The sequence below is a fragment of the Pocillopora damicornis genome, chromosome 3, assembly GCF_964200805.1.
Source record: "Pocillopora damicornis chromosome 3, jaPocDami1.2, whole genome shotgun sequence".
Lineage (NCBI taxonomy): Eukaryota > Metazoa > Cnidaria > Anthozoa > Scleractinia > Pocilloporidae > Pocillopora > Pocillopora damicornis.
In genome coordinates, this window is record NC_142672.1 from 1,042,549 (window position 1) to 1,070,451 (window position 27,903).

Sequence of the window (27,903 nt, forward strand, 5' to 3'; positions counted from 1 at the left end):
TAGTGCGCTGGTATCTCTAATGGTTGACGGTTAAGTGTTCAGGATGATCTTTCACGGTTGACGGTTAATTTTTAAGAATTAAAGTTTTTTTATTAAACGATACAATATCTTTCCAATATCTGAATGAATCAGTTTTCAGCCAAAATTTGTTATCAGCAAAATTCCTGAGGAAGAGTGTGTTACCTTACTCCCGCCGACAAATCAGAAGAAAATGCAACGAGATAACGGCTCAGAAGAACATTTGAGTTGAGTCCGACCTCGACTTCTCTGGGGTTCTCATTTTGCTACATTCAAGTGCGTGTTTGTCGGACAAAGCTTTCTGAGCTAACTTGAACACCTTTTTTCAGAAGTATAAGTTTGCGGATTGGATGACGGTAAAAATTTTGCATTCGACGGTTTACACATTAAGACCGGAATGAAGCGGGGATGAAAGTTGCTTTATTTCAGACGAGTAAGCATTTACTTTTTAAACAAGAAGAATTAACGAGCAGGTAACCAGTAAGAGTGGTTCAGTTGTTATTCGGAAAATACAAGGATGCTCTGCAGTTTTGAAAACGCCCAGTGTCGGGTCAGAAATGCATGGTTTCACTTACCCACGAGAGTCTTCTTTCATTTCTTCACAAAGTCACAGTTTACAGGTGAAAAAGTGAAAACATGTGATATTGCAAACTCTTTGAGAAAGTCCAGCGACAGAGACCAAGTCATGTTGGAAAGTTCTTATAATCAGTAAAAATCCCTGGCTTTAGGCGAAGGAAAAGGAGAGTTTCAGTGACACTTAGTTCACAAGTTCTTTTGAGGTGGCGCTTCTATGCGCGCTAGTTACCTTAGAAAGCGAAATAATTTCTCGCCATACTTGTAGATGTTCCTTCGGCGCCTCCTTCAAATAAATTTCATAGAATCTCGCGCATTAAAAATAGGGAATATTTGACCCAAGTAACACACATCTGTCCATTTCATTTCCTGTTTCTGATTCAGTCTGATATCAGTTTCTTGCGTAGTCGAGAAAACGATGGCGTGCGAAAACAGATCAATGACAGCTGTAAGTTTGCCAAGTGTTGAAACTGCAGTTTTGCCATAAATAAACTTAAAATCTGAAACTATAAATAACCCGAAGTCCACATCCAAAGCTATGAAGCAATTTTCATCTCATCGAAAACAGCGAGAATGCAAACAGTGCTGAAACGATAACGTCTCGTTCAAATAAATTTCATAGAATCTCATGCATTGAAAATAAGGAAAATTTGGCCCAAGTAGCACACATCTGTCCATTTCATTCTCCTGTTTCTGTTTCCGATATCAGTTTCTTGTGTAGTCGAGAAAATGATGGCGTGCGAGAACAAACCACTGACAGCCGTAAGTTTGCCAAGCGTTGAGATTGCAGTTTTGCCACAAATAAACATAAAATCTGAAACAATGAATAACCGGAAGTCCACGACAAAAGCTGTAAAGCGATTTTCATCTCATCGAAAATAGCAAAAAATGCAAACAGTACTGAAACGATGGATCATCTCAAGGAATCACTTGCACCAAAAACCTTCAACAAAATTAGCTATGCCGCAGTTTTAATTTGGTTCGTGATCAGTGTAATCTTCTTTGGCACTTTTGCCGAAGTGGAAAACACCGAATCCAGGTATGATTTCCGTTGTGGTGGAGCGAATAGTGAAAACATTGACCTTGTCCGTGGAGAATGTTTCGAAAAATACGAGAAGCAGTACAACAAATTTGGTGTTCCTGTCTATGGCTTCGTGATCATCAATTTCCTCCTTATTGGAATTGTATGTATTGTGTACTCCCAAATAGTGAGAAATACAGTCGATCATTTGTCGTCGAGCAGTCCTAACAGTGATCCAGAGAGCGGACAGTCGTGCGAAAAGCCAACAAGTCAAACAACAAATTGCGGACACAAGCTTTTTATCGCTTACTGTTGTCAACTATCTACGAGACTTGTTCTTGGAGTTCTCTTCATATTGCTGCAAACTCAGTTGCTTTATCCTTTAAACTTTTCCTCCACGTTCGACTGTTATTTAACCTCTAGAACCAATCAACCAAGGAATTCATCAGACACTGCCCCAAACAGTACTTTATACAAATGTCACAATCAACGAGCGATAAAGAAAACCTTTTGGATGTACGCTGTCCTTGTAGTAAATGGAACTTTCGCCATGTGCATTTTGATTGAAACCGTCTACATTTTGTTACGGGCATGCATAGACAGGAATTTTATGCGAGACTTCTTAAAAAACTATCTGAATGCCAACTATGACAAGTCGCAAAGAGAGCGCGAAAACTGTCAAAAGCAGGATGATGTTCCATCACAGCCACAAGAACGTGAACACCCTCCGACCCAATCCGAGTCACACCGAGAACCTCCAAAACAAAATGCAGTTGCCCCACTACAGCCTCAAGAGCAAGTCGTGTCGCATCAAGTTCTTCAGCAACCAGAAGGAACGAGTGGACATGACGAGTCGCATCAAGGAGAAAGAAGAGACCATGAAACTGTTCCACTACAGCAAAGAGAGCACGAAAACTGTCCGATCCAGGTCGAGGTGCACAAGGAACATCAAAAGCAGGCTGATGTTCCATCACAGCCACGAGAACGTGAACACCCTCCGACCCAATCCGAGTCACACCGAGAACCTCCAAAACAAGATGCAGTTGCCCCACTACAGCCACAAGAGCAAGTCGTGTCGCACCAAGTTCTTCAACAGCCAGAAGGAACGAGCGGACGTGATAAGCCTGAAGAGCTTCAATTATTCATCGCACGAAAGAAGAAAATAATTAAAGAAACTAAATGTCTCCCCGAACTCCAATCACTGTTTCCACGTAATCCAGGCGAAGAAACAACAACCAAAGATTTGACTTTGGATCAGATTTACACCAACCTTGTGATCATCCCCAACAGGGCCAAGTACAACTTTACTACAGACAGACAAGAGCAACTCAAAATTTATCCAAGGTCACACGACGAAGAATCACAACCGAAAAGCCTGGAAGACCTCCTAAATAATGAAAATAAGAAAGTTTTGATTGTCGGTCGTCCCGGAATCGGCAAAACATTATGTTGCATCAAACTTCTCAGAGACTGGGCACGTGAGAATTCTAATGCCCAAATCCAATTTGATGCTGCTTTCTTCGTAAAATTCAGAAGACTCAACTCGGCAAACGACCTTAGCCTCAGGAAACTCCTCACTCAGTCAGAACATTCCCTCTCAGATCACCTGAATGATGAGGTCTGGAATTACATCCTGCAGCACCCTGAAGGTGTCCTCATACTTTTTGACGGATTCGACGAATTCAAAGATAACGCAAACATGGCCGTAGCGCCTCCCTGTCCCACAAGCATTGAAGAGGAGATGCCGCCCCAAATCCTGTATCAGTGGCTTGTGACCGGGAAAATTCTTGAAAATGCTTCAATTGTAACGACTACGAGACCTACAGCTTTGTCAGGCATCGCACATCTTAAGTTCGACAGAACCTTTGAAATCCTAGGTTTCTCAACCGAGCAAATTCGAGAATATATCCACAAATTCGCCGGAGTTGACAAGCAAGCAGGCGAAAAACTATGGCGACACATCAGCAGCAACATGAACTTACTTTCGCTCTGTTATGTCCCTGTGAACAGCTTCATCATGTGCTCAAGTCTATCAGAAATAATACAGTTCGAAAGTTGCGCTAGTGTTACCCTCCCTTCCAAATTAACCACGATATACAAGATTGCGGTGAAAGTGTTCTATTTGAAACATACGAAAGGATTCCGCGAGAAACATTTCACCCGCAAGAACTTTCTTTCAGATTATTTGCCCTTGAATGTGGAGGAGAAATTCGAGACACTAGGAAAAGTGGCATTTGAAGGAATCAAAGAAGGAAAACTAATCCTTGGAGGAAACGAAGTACGCGGAATGGAAGACAGCGCTCTTTTTCACCGCTTACCCGACCGTAAAAATGCCGCGTTAAAAGATGAGGAACAATTCTGTTTCATTCACCTTACAATGCAAGAGTTTTTCGCAGCGCGGCACCTAGCAAACAACATGAGTAGAGAAGAATTAAGAAACTTTGTTTCCGAGAACATCAAGAACGGAAAATGGCAGCTGGTTTTTCAGTTTCTGGCGGGACTTATGGAGGATAAAAGTCACCTACCAAGCGAAATTATCACTGACCTTCTTCCTGTGAAAACTGACGAGAGGGAATGCGAAGAGGACAACGAACAGTGGACAGAGAATGAAGAGCCAAGGAAAGTGACTCTCTGGCCGACTGGAGACGAACGAGATTTAGCAGTAACATTGTTTAAATGTTTTAACGAAAGTGATGAGATGAAATCGAAAGTTCAGACAAAACTTCAACAACTAAACTTTAATTTTGTAAATTTTAATCATTGTCGCCTCACAGCTGTTGATTGCTCTTCGTTAGTAAATGTAATTAATGTTCAACAAATTTCACATCTAGATTTGAGAAACAATAACATCGGTCCATTAGGTAGTTTTGAGATTTGTAAATTGTTAAAATGTAAGGAATCTCAACTGAGCTGGTTAAACCTCACACACAATCAATTGACAGATGAAGCAGCAAACTACTTAGCTGAAGCCATCAATAACAACAACTGTCAGCTACGCACATTAGACCTCTCAGAAAATAACATCTCAGACACTGGAGCACAGGACTTGGCTAAAGCCATCAACGACAACAGCTGTCAGCTACGCATGTTAGACCTCTCAGCAAATGGCATCTCAGACATTGGAGCAAAGTACTTGGCTGAAGCCATCAACAACAACACTGGTCAGCTACGCACGGTAGACCTCTCATACAATCAACACATAACAGAAGCAGGTAAGCAAGAGACACATAATTTACTAAGCAATAGTCAGTCTAAGCGCAAGCTTATTCTTTAGGGCCTCAGCAATTCTAAATAAAAACTCAAAAGAAATTATTTGAACCATTATTAAAAAAAAAAAACTGTGAGGTAACCAGCTTAGTGACAATTACAATCCAACATTCTGAAACGGGAATGAAAGCAAAATTTATTTGGGAAATATTAAAGGTAGCGAGACTATTTGAACCGGATCGAAATGAAGAAAAATGAACGAATGCAGATGTTTATTGATAACAAACAATGTCAAAGTTTTTTTTTTTTAATAAACAATAACAATGAAGTAAAAACACAAAGCTTCTTGCAGAGAAAACAAACGAACCTCAGACCTCTCAGGAAACTTTGTCATTTTATGATTGATTAGTTTCGATCCTAAATTCTCCCCATGCTTCTCTATGTTTTTACCGCTTGTGTCTCTCACAAGGAATAGTTTTCTGTGGTATTTATTGAATTTCTTTTAGAAATTATAATCGTATCAGATGAGTAAACGTAGTACAGATTGTAGGATACAACACATTTGTTTTTATACTCGTTTTTTCTTCTGATTGAAGCGATCCAGTTCGAGTAGTTTGAAATTTACTGCCACTGAAATCCTAACGAAACTGTATATAAACTCGTGGTGCTCCGAAGGAAAGTTCTTTTGATAGGCTAATGATTTAAGATTTATGTCATACTAATTTGAAAACTTTTGGGGGGGTTTCTGCAGTTGATGTAAATATTAGTATATTTTTGTATATATTTAGGGCCTGTTTCTCGAATGATGTAATAATATGTCAATAAGTTGCTCTGCAAAATCAGAGGATGAAGCATCAGACTTAAACAGTTAAGATTTTTACTAACAATTAATTGTAAATAGAGCCAGAACTCCCAAATTTATTAGTGTAGAATAAATATTGTAAATGGATTTAAACTTTGTGTTGTGATCTATTTATCCTCTATGATTAGACACCACTTGATAGCAATGGGGGGGAAAGGTGTAGCTTTTTGAAAATCAAACATAGACGAATACATTAATTTACTGGAGAAACACGCCTCAGGTTCCTTATAGAACCTTCTTCACTGCTACATAATCTTGACAGCATTCTAAAAAATATGGAAGGCATGCAACACCCCTTTTGAAACCCTTACCATGTCTCAGATAAAATGATTTCCCTCCCAATACTGAGACAAAATTCTTCTTCACCTTTCAACCCACTGTTAAAATACCTAAGAAAGTTTGAAATGTGAATGACATAAAATGAATGTCACACATTTGCTTAAATAAGTTCCAGCCTGGCCACTTATTCAAACTTTCAGCCAAATAGGAGGAGACCTGTTCAGCTTTGCTATGTTCACAAAATCAGTGGAACTTGGGAGCCAAATAAAATACTAATAAGACAAAAGAAAACAAATCAGAGAACAGAGATGAATTCCACGTGTAAAAGAAATGGAGAGAGAAGGCAAGGAAACCCCACATAGAATTCCAGCTGCAATTAAGTACTTGTTCCAGCTTAGAAAAAACCTAGCACTTGAGACTTGTTCCCAATTTTTTCAACACTTTTAATCTAAATTTTGACACAAACAACCGGTATCTATTTCCTAAAAAAAAGTGATATCCATCCTATCCATTTCATTTCATTGATTCAGTTTCTAATGTCAGTTTCTCCTGTAGTCTAAAAAATGACAGCACACAAAAAACAAATTACTGACAGCAGTAACTTTGCCAAGAGTTTACATATAAGTTTGAAAATGAATAAATTTAAATCTCAGACTTACTAACCAGAAGTAAACAACCTAAGATATAGAGCTATATTTTTATCTGAAAGAAAACAGCAAAAATGCAAACAGTATTGAAATGAAAGATAATCTCAAGGAATTACCTGCACCAAAAACCTCCGACAAAATTAGTCATTTGATCATAAGTCACAGTTTTAAGTTGTATCACAATCAGTGAAATCTTCCATGGAATTTTTGCAGAATTGGAAAACACCAAATCCAGGTTTCATATCTGTAGTTGTTGCAGCTTAGAAAAACACCACTTGAGACTGCTTCTCATTTTTTTCAAAACTTTTGATTGCATTCTTTTTTAAATGAATTTTTTTCAGGACTGCATGTCAAAGAATGAAGATGAATGTGGATATTATAGATTATGCTTCAGCACATCATCTTCCCTCAACAATATGTTAACTCCCATGAGTGATCGAGAGAGAATTTTCTCCTTACAATACCAATACAATATCAAGCATAGAAGTAATGAGAATAAAGTAAAATATCAAATAGGTGATTATTAGCTGATCCAATACCAAATTCTCAAAATTGATTACACTCCCAGAAGTGATCAATGAGTAATTTCTCCTTACAATACAATATAGTAACAAGCATGGAGGTGATGAAAAGAAAATTTATCAATTAGAGTATACTGTCCAGGACTTGTCTGATTAAATACCAAATTCTTCATGTTAAAATTATTAGTAATGTATGGGAGACAATGAGGAGATTTGATAATTACATCAGAGATAAAATAATTCCCTGAAATCAATCTGAATGACTTCTTACCAACAGTATGAAAGTGACACTGGGGTGAAAACAGATAAAATTTTTACAACTAAGCTAAATTTAAATCACAAAAAGTGTGATGTATGAGACAATCTGATAGACAACAAATAATATTATCAATTGAAATGATAAAGGATCAGTATATAAGTATATTGTATGATCAAAATTTGTTTATGCACTAACTGGCATGTCATTTAAAACCTATAATTTCAAACCCTTTGAACTATGTTAATTAAAATCATCATCATAGATTTTGGTGTGTTCATGATCATACAACAAAAAGAAATCCTGCCAACTTAAAAGCAAAATGAACAGGTGTCTTACTATTTTTCTTAATTTAATAAGAAGGTAACAGATACTTCAAAACTGTTTATATATTTATAAAAACTCCAAGCTTTGTGTAACCTGGCACAAAAACAGTACACAATGAAAACAAAGGAAATAACTCTTCACTAGCATAATAAAAACAACTTTAGTTAAATCCAAATATAATATCTGTGTAAACTGTCTATAAGATATGGAGATCAACTGGAGGTTAATTATTGACTCAAAAGTACATGTAATTGCTCATTATTTATTTCCAAGGCCATTTAGAAGTAATGTATGTTCTTCACTTTCAGAACCTCAAAGTGTTTCCTAGTGATTTCCATCCTAAATGGGTTTTCATAAACAGAAATATTAATCCGCCAAACCCAGCTTCAATGGTTTTGCTGGTACCAAATTCCCTATAGTGAGTGATTTTAAGCTGTTGGTGGTAAATAGTTTGCAAAAAAGTAAGTCTTGAGCCTGGCCTGTTCACATTGAGAGAAACCTCCCCCCACCTTAACTTCCTCCTGTGATGCGTATGCAACTTCATGTTATTATCTTAATACACAGCTAATTAGACAGATGATGAGAATTTTCATTGAAACAGTTTGGAGAGTTGATTCCTGCATGGCTAGTGGTAAACAGAGCAGAATATAACTGCTTTAGTAAGCAAAGAGCCATACTGGTTGTCAAATTCATCACTTGTGAAGCCCAAAACTTAGGGACTGGTGGCTCTGTTGATGTATGTCAGCTCCTACTAGTGATATGTATGTAGGGTAACCCGCCCAAAACACTTGATACTTTCTATAACCAATGTTCATGACCAATTTTTAACTCTTTGACCCTCACAGTGACTAGTATCTAATTTCTCCTCACAAAATCACCCCTGAATCACACAATAAGGTCATGAGAATAAAAGTAATGATTTCCACCTAAAGAAACTCTTGATTGTTTAACAAAATCTCCTTGTCAGTACTTTAGGAAATAAATAGAGAACAGTATGGAGAATATACATATTCATGTTAGGGTGTGAAGGGTTAAGACCTCATTATTCAATGACCAAATTCTCAATTTACAATTATACTTTGACTTTCTTTGCACATAACTATTTTCCATTTCCATTCATTTCATGAAGTATGTGTGTCTGCATTACATACATGAAGCTCAACATACATGTTCTGGTCAAACTATTCTTTCTTCACTGTCACCAAGAATTCTTTGCTCCTTTAAGATTGTGTTCAAAGGTTTATCCAATGAGTGTCCCCAGCAGAAGTGTTTTGACTTCTTTAGAAGATATTTCCAACAATTCATTGAGATTTGAGCTTTTTCTTTCTTGGTCGTGTCCTCTTCCATACTTTCTATAGCTTTCTTGTCTTATCTTTACCTTTCGATTTCATCCACTCTTTTCATGTTTATAACACTATTGTTAGCTTTCTTGTTTCACAGTGACCATAGATGACCTTTGTTGACCCTTTAACTCCTAAGTCTCATGAGTAATTCTCCTTATTGTCTGACATACAATTCTTATGATGTCAATTAGGAGAATTTGGTATTGAATCAACAAATAGTCAACTATTTGATATTTTACTTTATTCTCATTACTTCTATGCTTGATATTGTATTGATATTGTAAGGAGAAAATTCTCTCTTGGTCACTCATGGGAGGTAAAGGGTTAACAATTCCATCTTAGGCTGGTTAGTGTTCAAATGACTGACATAATTAACATTTATACTTAGAAAAAGAAGAAAATTTTGATATAAAATACACCCTTATCAAATTTTATTGAAAACTTTCAGTCTGTAATTCAATTCCAAAAAAAATCATTTTTAAACAGTTAGAGCTCAATTAATTGATAAAAAATATAAATTAAGTGAACTGAGAGATTGACTTGACCCCTGTTATTAAAAAGATTGGATGATGCTATCTACTGGATCAATGTTATCCAGTTGCTAAGTACATCTACACTAATTATCTCATTCTGTAGACTCCTACATAATAGAAGGGGAGTTGGCAAGTGAAAGGAGAATGGTCCATAAAAACTTTACTTTTCACTGAAGCAAATATGCAGCTCACCAAAGGTTACTGGTTAGCTTTTGTTATCAACAATCTGAGAATACCTTCTTCACTGTCAGTGAGTGTCACGCATTTCTTGGAATTTTTGTTCAGGAAATTCATATAAAGATTTTTCTCAGGTTTTTCTCTGAGTTCTGCTAATACACATTTATTTCATACTTATGGGTAGAGACAGACACGTTCTACTTCAAATAAGTAGTTCGGCCAATTTACCACAGATCGACATTTGAACGCCTGAAAGAGATAAGTCCAGCCTAAGAATTCATCTTACCACACCAACTTGATATCATCTCACTGCAATCTCGTTTCCAACACGTCTTCACCAGTTTTAACGCTGGTTGTTGACCTTGTGGCTAGGTTTTTAAAATTTACAGTCCGCACAAAGAAATTTAGCTCAACTGAAGCACATCAGTCATTTTAAGCTGATATTCACCTTCACGATATATTTCTATATAGTTCTTTCCTCATTTCATTAACGACGATGATGTATGATGTCGTTATTGTCGACGATTTGCAGCTTCAATTACTATCAGCGGCTTCTCCTCCAGGGAAGCACTGTCATGTAATCATGTAATCATGTAATCTAGTAAGATGGCGCGCTTGTTTCTTCCTCTAAGCTTCACATTTCGGATATTTTCATTCGGTTTCTTGGCATGGAGACCTGTTATTATAGGAAGGGCATATCATGGATATTAAAATAATTGGTTAAGGCTGCTAGTGAAAGAATATAGATCAAAAGGTCGAAATCCAGAACTAGAGAAAGACAATGTAGAATCGGAAGTTGTAGGCCTTGCTGTCTCAACAGGTAAGCTTTCCGACTTTTTTTCTCGCTACTAACTTTATGGTACTGTCAATGGTTATATAAAGCATGATGACAACGGTCAATGAAGCACCAAGTCGCGTTTATCCATAAAATTCTTCCAGGTTCCTTGTGATCTAAATGAACCTCTTGTACCTATATTAAGCATACATGACATATGTATCTCACATTTAGAACTTGCGTTATCGAAGTTGGAAACCTATTTCTCTTGAATCTATCCGATGTACAGTTCTGCCGATCGTTGCGTATTTTATAAAGGAGAAGTTTAAATTTATTTATTTCTGTGTTCCACAAAGCTATCTACAGTAGAAAGTTGTCAATTAGCAGTGACGCCTTTTTCTCAGTTTTGTCACTATTTTCAAACACATACTGATACTTCTTAGATGATGTGCTTGAAGCTTCTTATATTTTGTCTGATGTTCATAAACTGTCTTGTACTATGGTGAATGAATGTTGATGGGTTTTCCCCACGTGTTAACTTAAAATTTTCTGTAGTGCCAAAATATGAACATGTACTTACCCCATCTTAGAAGGGATATACCCTGGAACCCCACTTTCCTTGAAAAATCTACATAAGATGCCAGACAAACATTCACACAATGGAGAAAAAAATTTCTCCCTTTTATTAAAATTACAAAAAGAAACTACTGAGTTGTCAATGATGGTAATTTTTGCAACTTCCAAATATATTGCAGGAAAATGATCTGATGTACTGCAAGACATTAACCTTTAACTCCCAAGATCTCCTTACTGTCTGCTATACAGTTCTTGTGATGTTAGTTTAGATAATTTGGTATTGAATCCACTTATAATCCCCTAATTGATGTTTTTCTTTTTTCTCATCACTTGTGTGCTTGATATTGTATTGATATTGTAAGGAGAAATTCTGTCTTGGTCACTCATGCATGGGAGTTAAGGGGAACTACTTTATAAAAGACCTTTTTTTCAATGAACTCCCACTGCAGTTTTTTCAAATCATTATTCAAATAAAATGGTTGATTAATAGACTCTGATTCTAGTAGGATAACCATTTTTTTTCCAATACTGCTGAGAGAAAGAAATGCATTTAACTTGTGGTCTGTACAAATTATTTCTTAGGTAGATGCTATGAAAAAAAAAAGGCTGGGATGCAACTTGTTAACAATCTTTTACTCTCACTGCCTTAAGATCATCAATAGTCATTTTATATTGTATGATTTGTTAATTGTGTTCAGAGAACTTAGTCAATAGGGCCATAATTGCTCATGAGTTATTTTGTATTGTCAAGTGTTACCCATGTTTATTAAAGTTCTTCTTCACATCAGTTGAGTTGGTTGAAATTCTCTGTAAATTTATGTTTCTCTTGGAAAAGGAAACAAAATATATCTAACTCCCACAGTTACAATTGGTGTTTTCTCCTATTATGTATTATTTTCCATTTTCAAAAAGAAACTGACCTGTTGCCTTCTCTTTTTGCTTTGCAGTTTCTTCAATTGTTCTGCTATCCAACCAGTTAATATGTGAACATTCATGGTCTGTTGCATGAGGCCAATGAAAAGTAGTGTGTACCACTGAAAATATATTAGCTTTTGGTGGAGTGTGTGCAAAATTAATGAATAATTATGGAAATTGAAAATTGTCTGCTTCTTAACAACTTGTTTACTAATAAAGTCATATGAAGCACTTAAAACTCTACATCCCACACAGTAAAGTTTTTTGTAGAGCTGTTGGCTGGTATGTAATACAGAAGCCAAATATCTGAAAAACACATCCAATAATTACTATTTCATAGCACACATAATACATGAAAGAAAAGGCTAAAATCTTTATTTTGAAGCCTTCATGTATCCCACAGTGCCAGGCACTGCTTCAGTGGGCAGGATTTTCTCAATGGTTAAGATCTAAAATTCTAAAAGGCTTAAACTTGAATCTAATGGAAGCTTTTGGCTGTCTACCTAAAAATCATTTCACACTAAGGCAAAATCTAAGTACAACATTTTCTCTGGTCCTTGTCTTGCCAAGAGAATATAACAGTGCAATTATAATCTGAACATCAAATGTGCTAAAATAGTATTTCAGGATTAACAGGATATCGGAAAAGTCTTAAGTTGTATGGGCTAGAAATTTTCCTACCTATATCATAATTGCATGTTGTGAAGGTTGTCAAGATAATTACAATGAATTAAAAGCGATTAAACTATTTTTCAACACTTTGTGCTACAAATCCAAGGTGCAAAATATGTCAAGATGTTTAACACCAGCACTGAACCAAAAAATGCACTTGGAATATGTTGCAGATGAAGTGCCAGAAACGAGTAGACTAGGTACATTAACTTCATTTCTCTAAGAGATCTGTGCAACTTCCACTATTCAATAACTTAATATTTTCATCAGATTACTTGTCTCTAAGTATTATTTAAATCTCAAAAAAATTGTACGTGGACTACATGACCAATAAAGTTCCAAAAAGCTTCTTAATACAGGTAAAAGCGTGACAAATTGAGAAGTTAATTGTGACATTTTCATTGAGATCTCAAGACAAAAAATTTGTTTTGATCCCATAATACGTAATTATGAATGTTACAGTCTTGAATGTTCCTACAGATTGGCATTCTCTACCTACCCAAGTTGAAAATGCCAAATTGAAAACTACTTACAAGAGAGAAAAAGTAATTGGTATGAAAAAGAGGCATTCTAAGGTTTTAAAATGATGGTATCACAAACCAGGAACTGATCAGATGACCCAAATTGCAGTCATATTTTCCACAAAGGCTTGAGAGTCAAATCAAACCTTCCCTACACATTCTGCACCCACAAAGAAACATGGAACATTTCCACTGATTGGCAAGTTCTCTAAGCTCTTCATGCAACCAATCATAAAGGCAAAAGTACTACCCTGGCTTGTTCCCAAACTTCTCTCCCTTTCCAAGAGTAAGGCTCTGGTAACAAGGTTATAGAACCTAACTTTCAAAGCAGAGATAACTTTCATTGGATTTAAGCTTTGAGAAAAAGATGCAGTTGTATTTCTGTTGTTATTTCGAAAATTACACACATTTTTAGGAAAAACGACAGCCCTGAAATAGCATTTTTAATGAATGCAAAACTTCATCACTGCAGGACATTCAAAAAAACATTCTAGTGTTTCCTACTGTAAAATAGAATTTCCTTTAAAAATAAATAATTGTTAATTAATTAACTAATACTAATACACAAATGGAACTTAGATATTATCCCAGACTTTAAGTTTCTGTTCCCATTCGATGCATTTTTCTTGTATTTCTCTCATCCACCGCTAAAATCTCAAAAATCATTTCCAGAATATTGTATGTATAGTAACAATAATAATATAATCAAATTAAATTGTAATGAGTACCGTGACAAATGTAAGCGTGTGTGGGCTAAAATTGAATGATTACTATGCCAGCTGTGTTCACTGACAAGCCTGGATCAAAAAACAAAGTCTTTTTCTGCCATGTCAAGGGCCCAAGCAAACTTCTCACGTTGGGTCTTGTTGTAAACTTTCTCTACTGGCACCTCATGTTTCTTGCACCTTAAAATGCAAAAACAGCAAACAAATATTAACAACAAGGTGTAAAAAAACTCAGTAGTCACACTTCTGTCTGCCATTGTGTATTTCACAACAGGAAATGCAGCAAACTTCAGTGCAAATCAACTGTTTAGGCAAGGCCACCTCTACAAGCCCCTTATTATCTTTGGTAGTGGATATAGAGCTTTCACCTACCATGCCACTGAAATTCGTGGGTCCAAATAATTTAGTTTTGAGGTACCAAGTGCAATCTCTTTATTTTCTTCTTTGTCTGTTGCAGTCACCTCTAATTTAAACAGCTGATCCTCAAATCTTTGAACCTGAGTTTTTTTCTTCTCTAGTTGCCTACAAACAAAAGAAAAAAATTCATCAAAGATAATCATAAGCAGTCTATAGTCTCTCCAAGAAGGATCATTAGCTTAGGTCATTCCTACTTGTAAAATTTTTACAAGTAAGACATATGACTTGATCCAAACTTCCTTTGCATGGAAGAAAAATATAATTTTTGACCAACTCTAGATTAAAGAGTTGAGGAATAATTTTGGAAGATTACTCCAAAGGAGCTATTGTGATGTAAACTTCCTCAGTAAAGATGAAATATTGTATAACCATTAGTAGAAAAATTAATTTCCCTAGTTAACATACTTCATCACTTTTGCATCTTTGCTTTCTTTTGCTTGATTTTTCAAAACCTTGAGTTCTTTTTTTGCATCCTTGATTGCTTTTTTCTTTGTAGCAATCTAAAACAGAACAGCAAAATCAACAAAATCAGTAAATGGAATATGTAAATGCATGAATACCCAGATAAATAACTCTTGGGAAGAAAGTCACAAGTTCACACCTTCTCTTGTAGATTGGACATTGATTTTTCAAAGGTCTTGGGGACTGTGCGCTAAAATAGATAAAAAAAAAAATAGTGAGCTACATATATGAACTTAAGCCTTTTCATATGATTACATCTACACCTGTAATACTGGTTTAGTCTAACTGAGTGCACATGCAATAAAATACAATAAAACACTTCATAATGCCCGGCCACATGGAATATGCTTGCTTTATTTAATATAAAAGCATCTGTGTTATCAATGGTGATGTCATCTGTGTCTATCCTTCAACAGATCACAAGTAAGAACCAATCAAAATGTGTGTATAGTTCGGCTTATAACATAACACCAAGCAAATGCACAGCAAAATGTTATCAGAGTGGACATTACCTGATGGTTACATAGGATGGCCACAGCACGGTTTGCTCTGTTGTATGTCAACACTTTTGCATTGACATTGTCCTCAGCTTCTGTTAACTTGTTTAGTTGATCTTGGAGTGTCATGGAGGCATTGAATGTTCTGAATACCTTTGCTGTAAGTCCATCCATCAGCTCTGACAAGTACTTGTTCAAAGAAGTTGTCTAGAAAATGAAAAATTTCAACATTTATTTTGTTTCTGGACGCTTTACAGCAAATTGTTTTTAGGTAATTATTATTACTAACTCATTACTAACCAAGTGCAAGGGTTGCACTGGGGAATATTGGCCCAAGTAACGTGGCAGTACAGACTGAGCACTGCGAGATTAGTGAGTAGTTTATTATATGGCACTCAGGCCAAATTTGTTTGTCTAGAATTTGCCAGCTTTTGCAAAAGAAAATTCACAGCATATAATCATCATGACAGTCTTTGTCAAATGAATAAAGGGGTAAGTTTCTAAAGAAACTGTGGTGCTGCGTCGGTGGGAGAGTAAAGCAGGTAATTTAGTGTTAACAACTGGGTTGAAAACGTAAATTAGCCACCGTAAAGAGTAAAAAAGCTGACGTTTCGAGCGTTAGCCCTTCGTCAGAGCGATTAGAGGAATTGTGGGTTGTGTGTGGATTTATATGTAGAAGGTGGAGCTACGCCATTGGTGGGAATATTGTGACGAGAAAACAGGAATAAATTAGTTGAATGAAAAGCGCTCGTTGATTCCATGGGGATTAAGGGTGCCGATTTGAAATATAAATTTTTGTTCTAGTGTTTTACGGCTTTCCGAACTGCCTAGATGTAAGGAAAGGCCGCAAACTGCCATATGCTGTTTAGAATGATAAGGAAGATTAAAGTGTCTAGCGACTGGCTTGGATGCGTCCTTGTCATTTATTTCCACATCGCGAAGGTGTTCTCGGAATCGGTCACCCAGTCGTCTTCCTGTCTCGCCGATGTATAACTTATTGCAATAAGTGCAAGTTATGCAGTAAATAACATTGGCGGAGGTACACGTAAAGTGATCAATGATCTTAATGGATCTTTTGGGTCCCGATATTTTCTCTACGTTATGAATGAAAGGACAAGTTTTGCATCGTGAGCGAGCGCATTTAAAAGTTCCAGATTGGTCATTGGTATGAAATGAACTCCTGACTAAAAAGTTGCCTATGTTTTTGTCACGTTTGAATGAAATAAGTGGGGGTTGCGAAAAGATAGTGCCAGTCTCTGAATCGTTTTGGAGTAATTTAAAATTTTTAAGAAGGATAGATTTAACTGCGTGGTTGTGAGGGTGAAATGTAAGAGTAAATGGAATGCGATCCGTGTTCTCCTTCTCGGCCGTTTGTAGTGCTGCCTGTCGATCGATTTGTTGGGCACGGTGGTAGCCCGCTTGAACGACAGAAACAGGATAGCCGCGTTTATCGAAAAACTGGCACATTGCCTCTGATTTTTCGGAAAAATCAGAGTCGTCACTACATAAACGACGAAGTCTGAGAAACTGTGAAAAAGGTATGGAGTTCTTGACGTGTGATGGATGTGAGGATGAATACAACAAGTAACTATGTGAATCTGTAGGTTTGTAGTAAACACTAGTACATAAGCCGTTGCCTTCAATTAAAATTTTGATGTCTAGAAAAGCCAAAGAATTGTCGGAAATTTCCCAGGTATATTTAAGAGCCGGATGAAAGGAATTGACGGCGGTTATAAATTGAGTGAGCTCCTCTTTGGTAGAGGAGGTAGCGCCGATGCAATCGTCAATGTAGCGGCCGTAGAGTTGAGGTTTTGGGCCGTGGTATTGGCTAAAAAATTGATGTTCGATAAAACCAACAAAAAGATTGGCGTAGCTGGGTCCCATTATAGTACCCATGGCCACGCCATTAGTTTGTTTGTAGTAGTTACCACCGAATGAAAAGCAATTGAGTGTGAGCACTAGTTCGGCCAGACGGAGTAGTGTTTCAGAGCTAGGTTCCTTAACAGTGCGTTGATCGAAAAAATGTTTTAGGGCCCGGAGACCTTCGTCATTGGGAATGACAGTGTAAAGAGATGTTATATCCATGGTGAAAATAAGTTTGTTTTGGTCGAGGAAACTAAAGTGATAAAGTGTTTTCTGATACCTCCTTTTATGCTAAAGTCGACAAAGATCTCACTTTAATTAACCAAAACATTGTCAAAAATACGATTAACGATCTCATAGCTAAACAAGAATTGCCGGCCACTGCTAAAAATCTCATCATTACTACTCCTAGAACTTCGTGTATTTACTTTTTACCTAAAATCCACAAATCTAACAACCCAGGTCGACCCATCGTTTCTGCCTGCAGTTGTCCCACTGAACTTATTTCCAGCTATTTAGACAAAATTATGGCACCTATCGTCAAAACTCTTCCGTCTTACATTAAGGACAGCCAACACGCACTTGAAATTTTTCGTGACTTTAGTTTCCTCGACCAAAACAAACTTATTTTCACCATGGATATAACATCTCTTTACACTGTCATTCCCAATGACGAAGGTCTCCGGGCCCTAAAACATTTTTTCGATCAACGCACTGTTAAGGAACCTAGCTCTGAAACACTACTCCGTCTGGCCGAACTAGTGCTCACACTCAATTGCTTTTCATTCGGTGGTAACTACTACAAACAAACTAATGGCGTGGCCATGGGTACTATAATGGGACCCAGCTACGCCAATCTTTTTGTTGGTTTTATCGAACATCAATTTTTTAGCCAATACCACGGCCCAAAACCTCAACTCTACGGCCGCTACATTGACGATTGCATCGGCGCTACCTCCTCTACCAAAGAGGAGCTCACTCAATTTATAACCGCCGTCAATTCCTTTCATCCGGCTCTTAAATATACCTGGGAAATTTCCGACAATTCTTTGGCTTTTCTAGACATCAAAATTTTAATTGAAGGCAACGGCTTATGTACTAGTGTTTACTACAAACCTACAGATTCACATAGTTACTTGTTGTATTCATCCTCACATCCATCACACGTCAAGAACTCCATACCTTTTTCACAGTTTCTCAGACTTCGTCGTTTATGTAGTGACGACTCTGATTTTTCCGAAAAATCAGAGGCAATGTGCCAGTTTTTCGATAAACGCGGCTATCCTGTTTCTGTCGTTCAAGCGGGCTACCACCGTGCCCAACAAATCGATCGACAGGCAGCACTACAAACGGCCGAGAAGGAGAACACGGATCGCATTCCATTTACTCTTACATTTCACCCTCACAACCACGCAGTTAAATCTATCCTTCTTAAAAATTTTAAATTACTCCAAAACGATTCAGAGACTGGCACTATCTTTTCGCAACCCCCACTTATTTCATTCAAACGTGACAAAAACATAGGCAACTTTTTAGTCAGGAGTTCATTTCATACCAATGACCAATCTGGAACTTTTAAATGCGCTCGCTCACGATGCAAAATTTGTCCTTTCATTCATAACGTAGAGAAAATATCGGGACCCAAAAGATCCATTAAGATCATTGATCACTTTACGTGTACCTCCGCCAATGTTATTTACTGCATAACTTGCACTTATTGCAATAAGTTATACATCGGCGAGACAGGAAGACGACTGGGTGACCGATTCCGAGAACACCTTCGCGATGTGGAAATAAATGACAAGGACGCATCCAAGCCAGTCGCTAGACACTTTAATCTTCCTTATCATTCTAAACAGCATATGGCAGTTTGCGGCCTTTCCTTACATCTAGGCAGTTCGGAAAGCCGTAAAACACTAGAACAAAAATTTATATTTCAAATCGGCACCCTTAATCCCCACGGAATCAACGAGCGCTTTTCATTCAACTAATTTATTCCTGTTTTCTCGTCACAATATTCCCACCAATGGCGTAGCTCCACCTTCTACATATAAATCCACACACAACCCACAATTCCTCTAATCGCTCTGACGAAGGGCTAACGCTCGAAACGTCAGCTTTTTTACTCTTTACGGTGGCTAATTTACGTTTTCAACCCAGTTGTTAACACTAAATCACAGTCTTTGTCAAAGCAGTCCATGGGGCAAAATCCTGACTAGCAAGTAACAACCAATCAAATTGATTTAATTTACCTCAGGACCAGCTTGCCATATAATCAATAAAATTGCTCCCATTTGCAAAACCTAGTGCAGAAATATTACCACATCACTTTAAAAAAGAAGGGAAAATACACTCACAGATAATCTGTCAAAAAGATCATCACCATTCTGTTTTCCTTTCATAAAAATGGCCAGATTCTTGAAAACCTGTAATGGGAAAAGGAATAGAAATAAAAGTTGTTACAAAATGGACAAAGAGGCAGTTTGCAGAGTGAATCTTGAAAAAAAAATATTGCAAATATTTTCAACTTTGTTATTTGCCATTACACCTTTTCCATCCTTAGCCCTTTGACCTGCTCCAGAAATGATAATTAACATGTACTGGCAACTTGTCACTATGATCTATGATATCCGTAAATCAAGCAGCAAACAGGTACGGAGAATACTCAGATTTATCTGGTTAAAATGGTTATCGTGATGTGACGACAAATTCTCCTTACTAATTTACATGGAAATTGTGCAGCAGCTAGAGGGGAGAATTAACGATCAGATCTTGGAGTTAAATGGTTAAGTAAACAAAATTGGTCCTTTTTGGTCTGTTCTTGCCTCCTTAGTTCTTTACCTTAAGTTTCCTCTGTGTTTTACTTTAGAAATATTACAGAGGTGAAAAAGAGACCATGAAAACCATGCATATTACTGAACACAGCAGTAAAGTGGACTCTTCCTCTCAAAGATCACAAACATGGGCCCTCAACTGATAAGTACCCAAGTTCATTGTACCTGATACCTTTACTAAAGGGACAACTCTGTCAAGGGGGACACTCTGTCTGGTTCCATGGGTGTCCCCTTAACTAAGAGTCCAGTTGCTAGGTGACAGTTGTTCAATAGCTACCTTCTTTTCCACTGGCACAAAGTTCCAGTATCGAACAGAGTCTTTACCAAGGAAATCAAACTCTACGACATTCTCCTTGTCTTCCCACTCATCATGCAATTCTAGAAGGTCAAAAAGCATATTATGAGGCTACTTAATGAAACAATAAAGTGGAAAATTTTAATCCTGGGTTCAAATATGAAAATATGGTGCCTTTAAGCAAAGACAATACTATCAAATGTCAGATGGCAATTTTGTGTAGGCAGATTATAACAGCAAAAGGGTGAAAACAGCCCACTGAAGACAAAACAACTACATTAATCATTTTGTCTGGGTCATGTAAACAATAAATCTGTAAACAGTAAAACACAATACAAAAACTTTTGATGTTTTAAAACCATGCAACTTTATATTCATGCCACAACCACACAATTTCCAAATGATGGAAGACACATTTGAAGATTCTGTACTGGAAAACAGCGTCTGAACAGCCAACCAACAAAAATCACATGTGACAGTCTTCAGTAGAAATCGTTTTGAAAAGGGAAAATAAATCATGCTGGAAAGTGGTAAAAAAAAAAAAAACAAACAAACAAACAAACAAACAAACAAACACTCAAAAACAACATTTGGACAAGCTTTTCTTGTGTTCTCCCAACATCTTATGTGGGTTATAATGCCACAAAACCAATGAGAAGAGTGATCTGTTGGTATATTTAGAGTACCTTTACATCATATACATCAATTATTTTTTTTCTAGTGAGCAACTGCTGCATACTTCAACATATACATAATGGACAGATATTTGAAAACTCTCATTGTTCAAGAAGAGAATAAAAAAACAAGAAATAGAGCCTTGATCAGTATGAAATACTTACTAATATGTTCAAATCTCAGTGAGCAACAGCCAACAGTATCAGCAGTTTCTTCATCTTTTTCATGACCAGCACGAAGAGCCAACTGAAAAAAGTTACACAGATTACAATCAGTTCTTGAGGACCATTTGCTCTGTAAAAATCTAAAATAGCCTTAAGCCACCTCATAAATACATCAAAAAGGTACCCAAAGTAGATAAGTGGGCAATTAAACTGCAAAGCCTAGTAAAATATGGCATGGAATGCTAAGTTTGTCACATGTTTTGACCATACTTGCTTGACAAAAGAGAGGACAAGAAAAAGAGTTGACAGTTACAAATAAGATAGCTTCTGCCAACTTTGAGTGGAACAAATGGAGAGAAAGATTATCGAGTAAACCATTATTTGAAAAAGAAGCTTCAAAGCTTTACCTTGTCGATAAAGTAGAGAGCAACACCTCTGTGGAAAAAAAAAAGACAGATTATTGATGGACAAGCTACAATACACACCTAGAGGAAAATTATGTCAATTAACATGCTCCAGTATGGGACCAGGTTAGGTTTATTGAAAACCATTCATATAAACAAAGCAACATGGCCCACTCCTTTCTGAACTGGTCAGCAGTACCAAGGCCTGGATGGTGGTAAACTCTTCATAAACAAACCTTTGTCGTAGTCTCATTTCTTTGGCCTTCCAATCCCGTTGATAGTCTTCTCTGATTTTTTCGACGCAGTCCTGCATAAACAAATAAATACACATCAACACATTACACCCTAACATCAGTATGCATATTCTCCACACTGTTCTCTATACCTTTGTGAGAAGCTTATCAGGGGAGAATTTGTTTAACAATCAAGAGCTTCTTTAGATGGTGATTATTTGCTTTATTACTTCCATTTTGAAATAACTTGTGATCCTCAAAACCTGACTGGCTCTAACTGGTTTGATTTCTTCACAGATTGCACTATTCTACACACCAAATTGCATCTTTTTCCCAGCCAATGAGACAGCTTTATTAAACACAACAACCAATCAAATTTCAATGCCAGCCTAAAGAAATCAATCAAATTGCAATAAAATGAAAGACAACTTTTGCAACTTTTCATAATGCAGCTCAATGTATTTACAGGATAAATTAATATTTGTCCCGACTAAAAAAAACTTGTACTGAGCAACTAAATTTTGTGATTTTGTGTCCTGTTTTTTTGGTCTGAAATCCTACTTTTGATTTCAAATTGCACTCCACTAAGTTCACTTATCATTATTCATTCTTGTGACCATAATGTGGGATTCAGGGGTCATATGGTTAAACTTGTATGGGTTTCATACAGTCAAGAATCACAGATATTGCATCACACTAATTACCTTTAATTTTCTTGCTGTTTCGTACTTTTGCCAGTCCTTCTCACCCTGCAATAGAATGCAAGGAAGCAAGTTAGCTGTGCATTACATAGCCATGAATTAATTTGCTTCAGCTATTGTACAATCCTAGCCAAATTTCTGGGACACCTGCTGTTTTCCTGTCCACCTCATTGTTTCTTAGATAGAAATTTATCAAAATAGATTTCAACTTTAAGCTTACAGTCAGTGTTGTTATACAACTGAACAGACCACCTATTAAAATAAAACATTTATTCTTACTGTACCTTTAACCTTGATGTGGAATTCAGCATGACATACTTGTAACTTCCTTGGATGTTCTCAACCCAGCAAGCCAACCATGAAACCTGCAGGAAAAAAGGTAGAAATCACTTCTAAGCATTATATTTTTAAGCATGCAGTTTACTGGTTAACAGGCTAATTTAGTATTATCAACTAAGTTGATAATGTAAATTGGCCACCGTAAGGAGTTCCAAAGCTGACAGATTGAGCATTAGCCCTTTGTCAGAGCTTTGCCACCAACGCAGCACCAGAGTTTCTTTTATTAGAAAATTACCCCTTTTATTCGTTAGTATATTTGTCACCCCAGTGGTTGTCTTATCCTTCCATACAACTTCCTGATACCAAGGTATCCTTGACAAAGATTACTAACATTATCATGAAACAATTTGGCAAATGAAAACAGGAATAGTCCATACCTTGTTGTCATGAATAACTTTTTGCCACTTGTGCCCTTGTGGTGGTTCAGGAACTTTGGCCCCTCTGTTAAAAAAAGGAAAACTTGCATTTTCCTCTAAAAAAACATTCCTATTAAATTCTGCTATTAGTTAACTCTTGCAATTAATTGAGTATTTAATGTAGGTAAAAGAAAATCAGAAATAAAAAATAATATGTGCCTGCAAGAAGCAGGAACAGGAACCAGCCAAGGGTTTGCATGATTATGAGCACAAAAATGAAACCTTTTTCTAGACTTTTACTGAATCACTAGTATAACTTTCTCAACTCTTGGAATTTTCATCAAATGGCCTAACCACAGTAGATTTTTTAAGGTTGGCCAAACAACTGAAAGTTCCCCAATTTGCCAAGAAAAGATTTTGGCAAAAATGATTCAAGTGAATTAAGGATTAACATAAAAGACTACAGCCAGCTTATCAATGCTTCAACCAACAGTGAAAATAAAACCTCTTGACTTCTACCCGTTTTTGAGATCTTTATTTTCCAAACTTCTAGGACTAAAGAATCTGCTTCCAAATTTTCATACTTTTTACAAATATTCAGAAATCTTTGAAAGCCCTGAGAGCCCCAATTTCTGACAATCTTTCCAAATAAATTATCTTATCTTCTCTTTCATATATTTTTAATGGAGAACATGCTTTTGTGGATGACAACATTACCAATTGACACATACTTGCCAATGTTTATGATCACATCCTCAGGCATAGTTCTCTTCTTAAATTTCCCTTGCTTAGGATGGTCACCACGCCCTCGGAACAAACCAGGAGGTTCAATCTTGAAGTTGCCAACCCTCTGCCTGTGTCCATCCATGAGACAATAACCATATTCATCCAGAATGGCCTCATTTTGTTCTTTTAGTACCTGCTTCTGTTCCTTTGTCCAGTTTTTCCTCTCCTCATTTTTCTACAAGGAAATGTGCATACATGTACTTAATTGATGTGGTGTGACCATTCCTTTGGCATTCCCAGAGTCTAAAAAGTTCTCAGTTTATAACCTACATGTAATCTTGAAAATGAATAGATAGACATAAGGTTGTCACTGGAAGCTGGTAGATGGCAGAAATCTGCTGGCTGTACAACCATTCTGCACTGGCTAATTGGTGAAAATGTGATCAAGGCCCAAAAAAAAAAAACATTTCTAAACTGATTTTAACATGAATTTATGGCTAACAAAAGTAATTCAATATGTCCCAAAACACTGGAGAGAAAATCAACTTTTTCTGCGAGAGGGCCTTCACATTCCACCAAAAAAGGCATTCTCCTTTGTAACATGCAATGCTTGCTGTGCAAGCATAATTCAATTCAGCTGCTTAATCAGTTCAGATTATACAGTTATAATGATTACATTTTCGTATAACAACCCTGTGTACATGCAAATTAATTTCCAGCTCTTCAATTGTTGTAACACCTACATATAAATCCTCATTACTGGGTGTAATAAAATGGAACTCACAATCTTTTTTTTTATTTACAAATCAAACAACTTCTCGCATCAACTATCAGCACTAAATATAACTCAAACACCCTTTCTCCTAATTTGAGTCAAAGGTATCTAACAAATACAAAAAAGAAGTCCAATACATATTCACTGCATTTACCTGAACAAAGTATGCATGCATTTCTTTGAAGTCACACTTTTTGAGATCTTTGATAATCTTTCTCTCATCATTTGTCATTTCTTTCCTCCAGTCTTCAAAAAAATTCTTGTTGAAGATCTCTTTGCTGGTGTAATCATGGTCAAGCATCTTGGCATAATATGATGCCACCTGAAAAAGAATCAGAGCAATAAAAAGGCACAGAGTTAATTCACATTTCGTGTGCTGTACCACTCCTTACATCTTTCAAAATAGAGAATTCTACGAAAAACAAATCAAAATACTGCCCTAAAACAAAATTTTGTCCATTTACATGTTCAATTACTTAATACTAAAACCATACACTATAGCTGTCTTTCCATGGGATGACAGCTGAGGTACTCACTGTCTAGCATAACTTTTTACAGCCAGTGACAAACTATGCTGTTAATCATTGGAGAAATCCCCTGTGTTGTTTCATATTTTTGGTAAAAAGTCCATCAAAATTTTAAATTATTTTCTCATACCTCTTCTGCTGCCAAACTAAGTTCCATGTGATTTCCTGACAATAAAATTCAATAAATAATGACTTACAAAGTATTCTTCCTGTATTTAAAAGAAATGTAACATTTCAAATGACTTATAACATGCATTCTGCATAGTTAAGCTAAGCTACACTGACTGACAGTTTGCAGAAGAGCAGAGCTCACCGTCATAATAAAACTTGATATCAGAAGGCAGCTGCTCATACAGAGGTGGGAAGTAAGGACCCTGGAAGACCATAATCATTTATTTAGTAAGATAGAGGGTGGTTACATATAAAGAAAAGAGGGAAATATATCCTAGGCAACTTCAGTAAATAAAATAGTTCTTATTTGTACTGGTGTATCCCTATAAATAGAAATGTTCACATTGTAATCCAACCAATGTGACATCACAGCATTGTAAGTAAGATTATCATGTTTTAATTAAGATTTGCATCAGTAGTATTACTAGTATTGAACATGATGTGTCTTGGAAACAGAAGAAAAACAGGATCACAATGTTCACATAAACAAAACTTGTAATGGACAAAAATATGAGGTGTGCATTGTGTTTCTGTTTTAACAAAACACACCCTAACAAAGATGAATCTACCTTATGTTCCAAATGAAGCCACTTGACACCATCAGGAAGTTGCTCTTCTTCCCACCTTTAGAACAAACAGAAAACCGATTTTAACTTGAAGAGCCATGAAAAATATTTTATTTTGTAAGGATAAACAATTAAAAGACTATCAACCTTTAAAAAAATTATGACATTGATTGGCATTAACAAGGTACAAACCATTTCCACACTTCCTTCTCCTCTTCTTTCTTCTTTGTTCCCTTTTCCTTTCCCTAAAGAGCAAGAAAAGAGATCAACTGTGCATCAAAGTGGGGGGGAAGGTGTTTTAGGCTTTTATTTTAACAAAAGACTACTTTTGCAAACCCTGTATGCTAATGAGATTATGAGTGTTAAAGTGTATATTTTAGTTAGGTTTCTCCAAATTCCAATTCCAAATTGTACAATGCTTAAATAGCATTCAAATTAAATATTTACCGAAAATTTTCAAACAAATGGTGCTTAATGAAGTTGGAGTCTTCAATACATTTAAGAGCCATTGGAAAGTGTTCAAAAATGTAGGGAAGTTGTCAGAACAACTTCAGATATGTTTGCCAGCATTCAGAAGGCTTTGGAAATTCGTTGGAAGTTGCCAGGACATTTTCGGAAATTCCAGTCATGAGGAAACAAAAATCCTTCACATTTGACTCAGTTAAAACTGGCAGGTACGTCACTTTATCATATCAAACTGCATGTGCCTTGTAAAATAATGCAGAAGAGTAAAGATAAACATATTAGGGCTTCATTGTACCTTTTTTTCTTCTTTCACACCCTTTCCTTCTTTTTTAACCTTCTTTTTCAGAGAGCCTCCCTTGTCCTCCTTCTTTGCTGACTTTGGAGTACTTTTCTTAGCAGTCTTGGCCTTTCAGACAAAAAGGTGACAACAAAAATTAATATATATTGGTTGTATAATGGGAGAGGTTAAAAAGTTCAGTTCAAAGTGAAGTTCTACAGTGATGGAGTCCTTTTATAGAGAATCTCTCTGTTTAAAATCAAAATACAATATTTACAATTCATTCTACAACAAGGGGAACTTGTACCCATCACATACCAAAGGTTTATATTCATCTTCACTGTCACTTCCAGAGCCAGCGCTCTTCTTTCTTTTGCGCTGTTAAAAGAATGAACAAGTGAGTCTGTAACCAAAATGAAAAATTTCCATTTCCTCCCATGGAACTAAAAAGCATTTTTTGTGATTCAAGAAATATCAAATTCCAAAAACTAGATTTACACTAACTTACACGTGTTATGATCATGACATTAAGAGAAAAGTCACAGGGATATAATGAAGTGACAGTTTTCCATCTACAAAATGGCAAATTGTTTGTCATTTTGTAGATGGAAAACAAATAAGTCACACAAATTCAAAGAGGTTTAAATTTATACACTTTGTTGCCAAGACAAAATTCTGACCAAAAACATGAGTTATGATAACTGGTTTAGGAAGAAAAACACATGAAACAGTTTGCTACAGACACTTATCATGGTTACATGGCATGCAGAGCAACCTCATCTCAACATGCCAAAATACATTGAACTGTAAATCATGTTTAATTACACTATGAGCAAAAGAATTACCAAGAAGAACTTACAGAGGCAGAGTCCTTTGGCTTTGTAGCAGATGATACAGAAGACTTTGCAGGTTTCTTGTCTTTAGGGGTACTTAATCTAGGAATTATTAGACAATTATTCTTTAACAGCTACAGAATGTTTGCAACAGGACATCAGCTTACCACATATATGGTAGTCAATAAGATAACCAACATAAACTACAAGTGATTTAAACCATTTAACTCCCAAAAGTGATCAACATGTACTTTCTCCCATTAATATCCATACAATATCTAACAAACAGGCCATGAGGATACTTAAACTTATCAGGTAGAAGTTATGATCTTGATCTCATACCAAATTATCACAACTAAGTTACAAGGAAATTTT

The 27,903-nt window shown here is 36.4% G+C and overlaps 2 protein-coding genes and 1 long non-coding RNA gene across 3 annotated transcripts; 2 read left to right on the plus strand and 1 right to left on the minus strand.

Annotated features, from left to right (window-relative positions):
• Positions 1 to 427: 427 nt before the first annotated feature.
• LOC113673986 (uncharacterized) lies at positions 428 to 5,759 on the plus strand. The gene has a single exon (XM_027190467.2). The coding sequence runs from the start codon at positions 1,500 to 1,502 to the stop codon at positions 4,884 to 4,886; it is 3,387 nt and encodes a 1,128-aa protein (XP_027046268.2). The 5' UTR covers positions 428 to 1,499; the 3' UTR covers positions 4,887 to 5,759.
• Positions 5,760 to 10,326: 4,567 nt separating this feature from the next.
• On the plus strand, positions 10,327 to 12,214 carry LOC113673956 (uncharacterized). Its single transcript, XR_003446472.2, has 2 exons — positions 10,327 to 10,584; positions 12,063 to 12,214. It is a non-coding gene; the product is annotated as an uncharacterized LOC113673956 (long non-coding RNA).
• A 169-nt stretch (positions 12,215 to 12,383) lies between these two features.
• Positions 12,384 to 27,690, minus strand: LOC113673955 (DNA topoisomerase 1). Its single transcript, XM_027190430.2, has 22 exons — positions 27,555 to 27,690; positions 27,014 to 27,073; positions 26,714 to 26,824; positions 26,146 to 26,198; positions 25,957 to 26,011; positions 25,530 to 25,590; positions 25,347 to 25,381; positions 24,844 to 25,011; positions 23,920 to 24,149; positions 23,210 to 23,273; positions 22,778 to 22,858; positions 22,497 to 22,541; positions 21,796 to 21,866; positions 21,563 to 21,590; positions 21,156 to 21,237; positions 20,299 to 20,399; positions 19,545 to 19,613; positions 15,340 to 15,531; positions 14,967 to 15,017; positions 14,771 to 14,865; positions 14,321 to 14,470; positions 12,384 to 14,128 (listed from the first exon to the last, which is right to left on the minus strand). The coding sequence occupies exons 7-22, from the start codon at positions 25,371 to 25,373 to the stop codon at positions 14,026 to 14,028; spliced, it is 1,557 nt and encodes a 518-aa protein (XP_027046231.2). The 5' UTR covers positions 25,374 to 25,381; positions 25,530 to 25,590; positions 25,957 to 26,011; positions 26,146 to 26,198; positions 26,714 to 26,824; positions 27,014 to 27,073; positions 27,555 to 27,690; the 3' UTR covers positions 12,384 to 14,025.
• Positions 27,691 to 27,903: the final 213 nt, after the last annotated feature.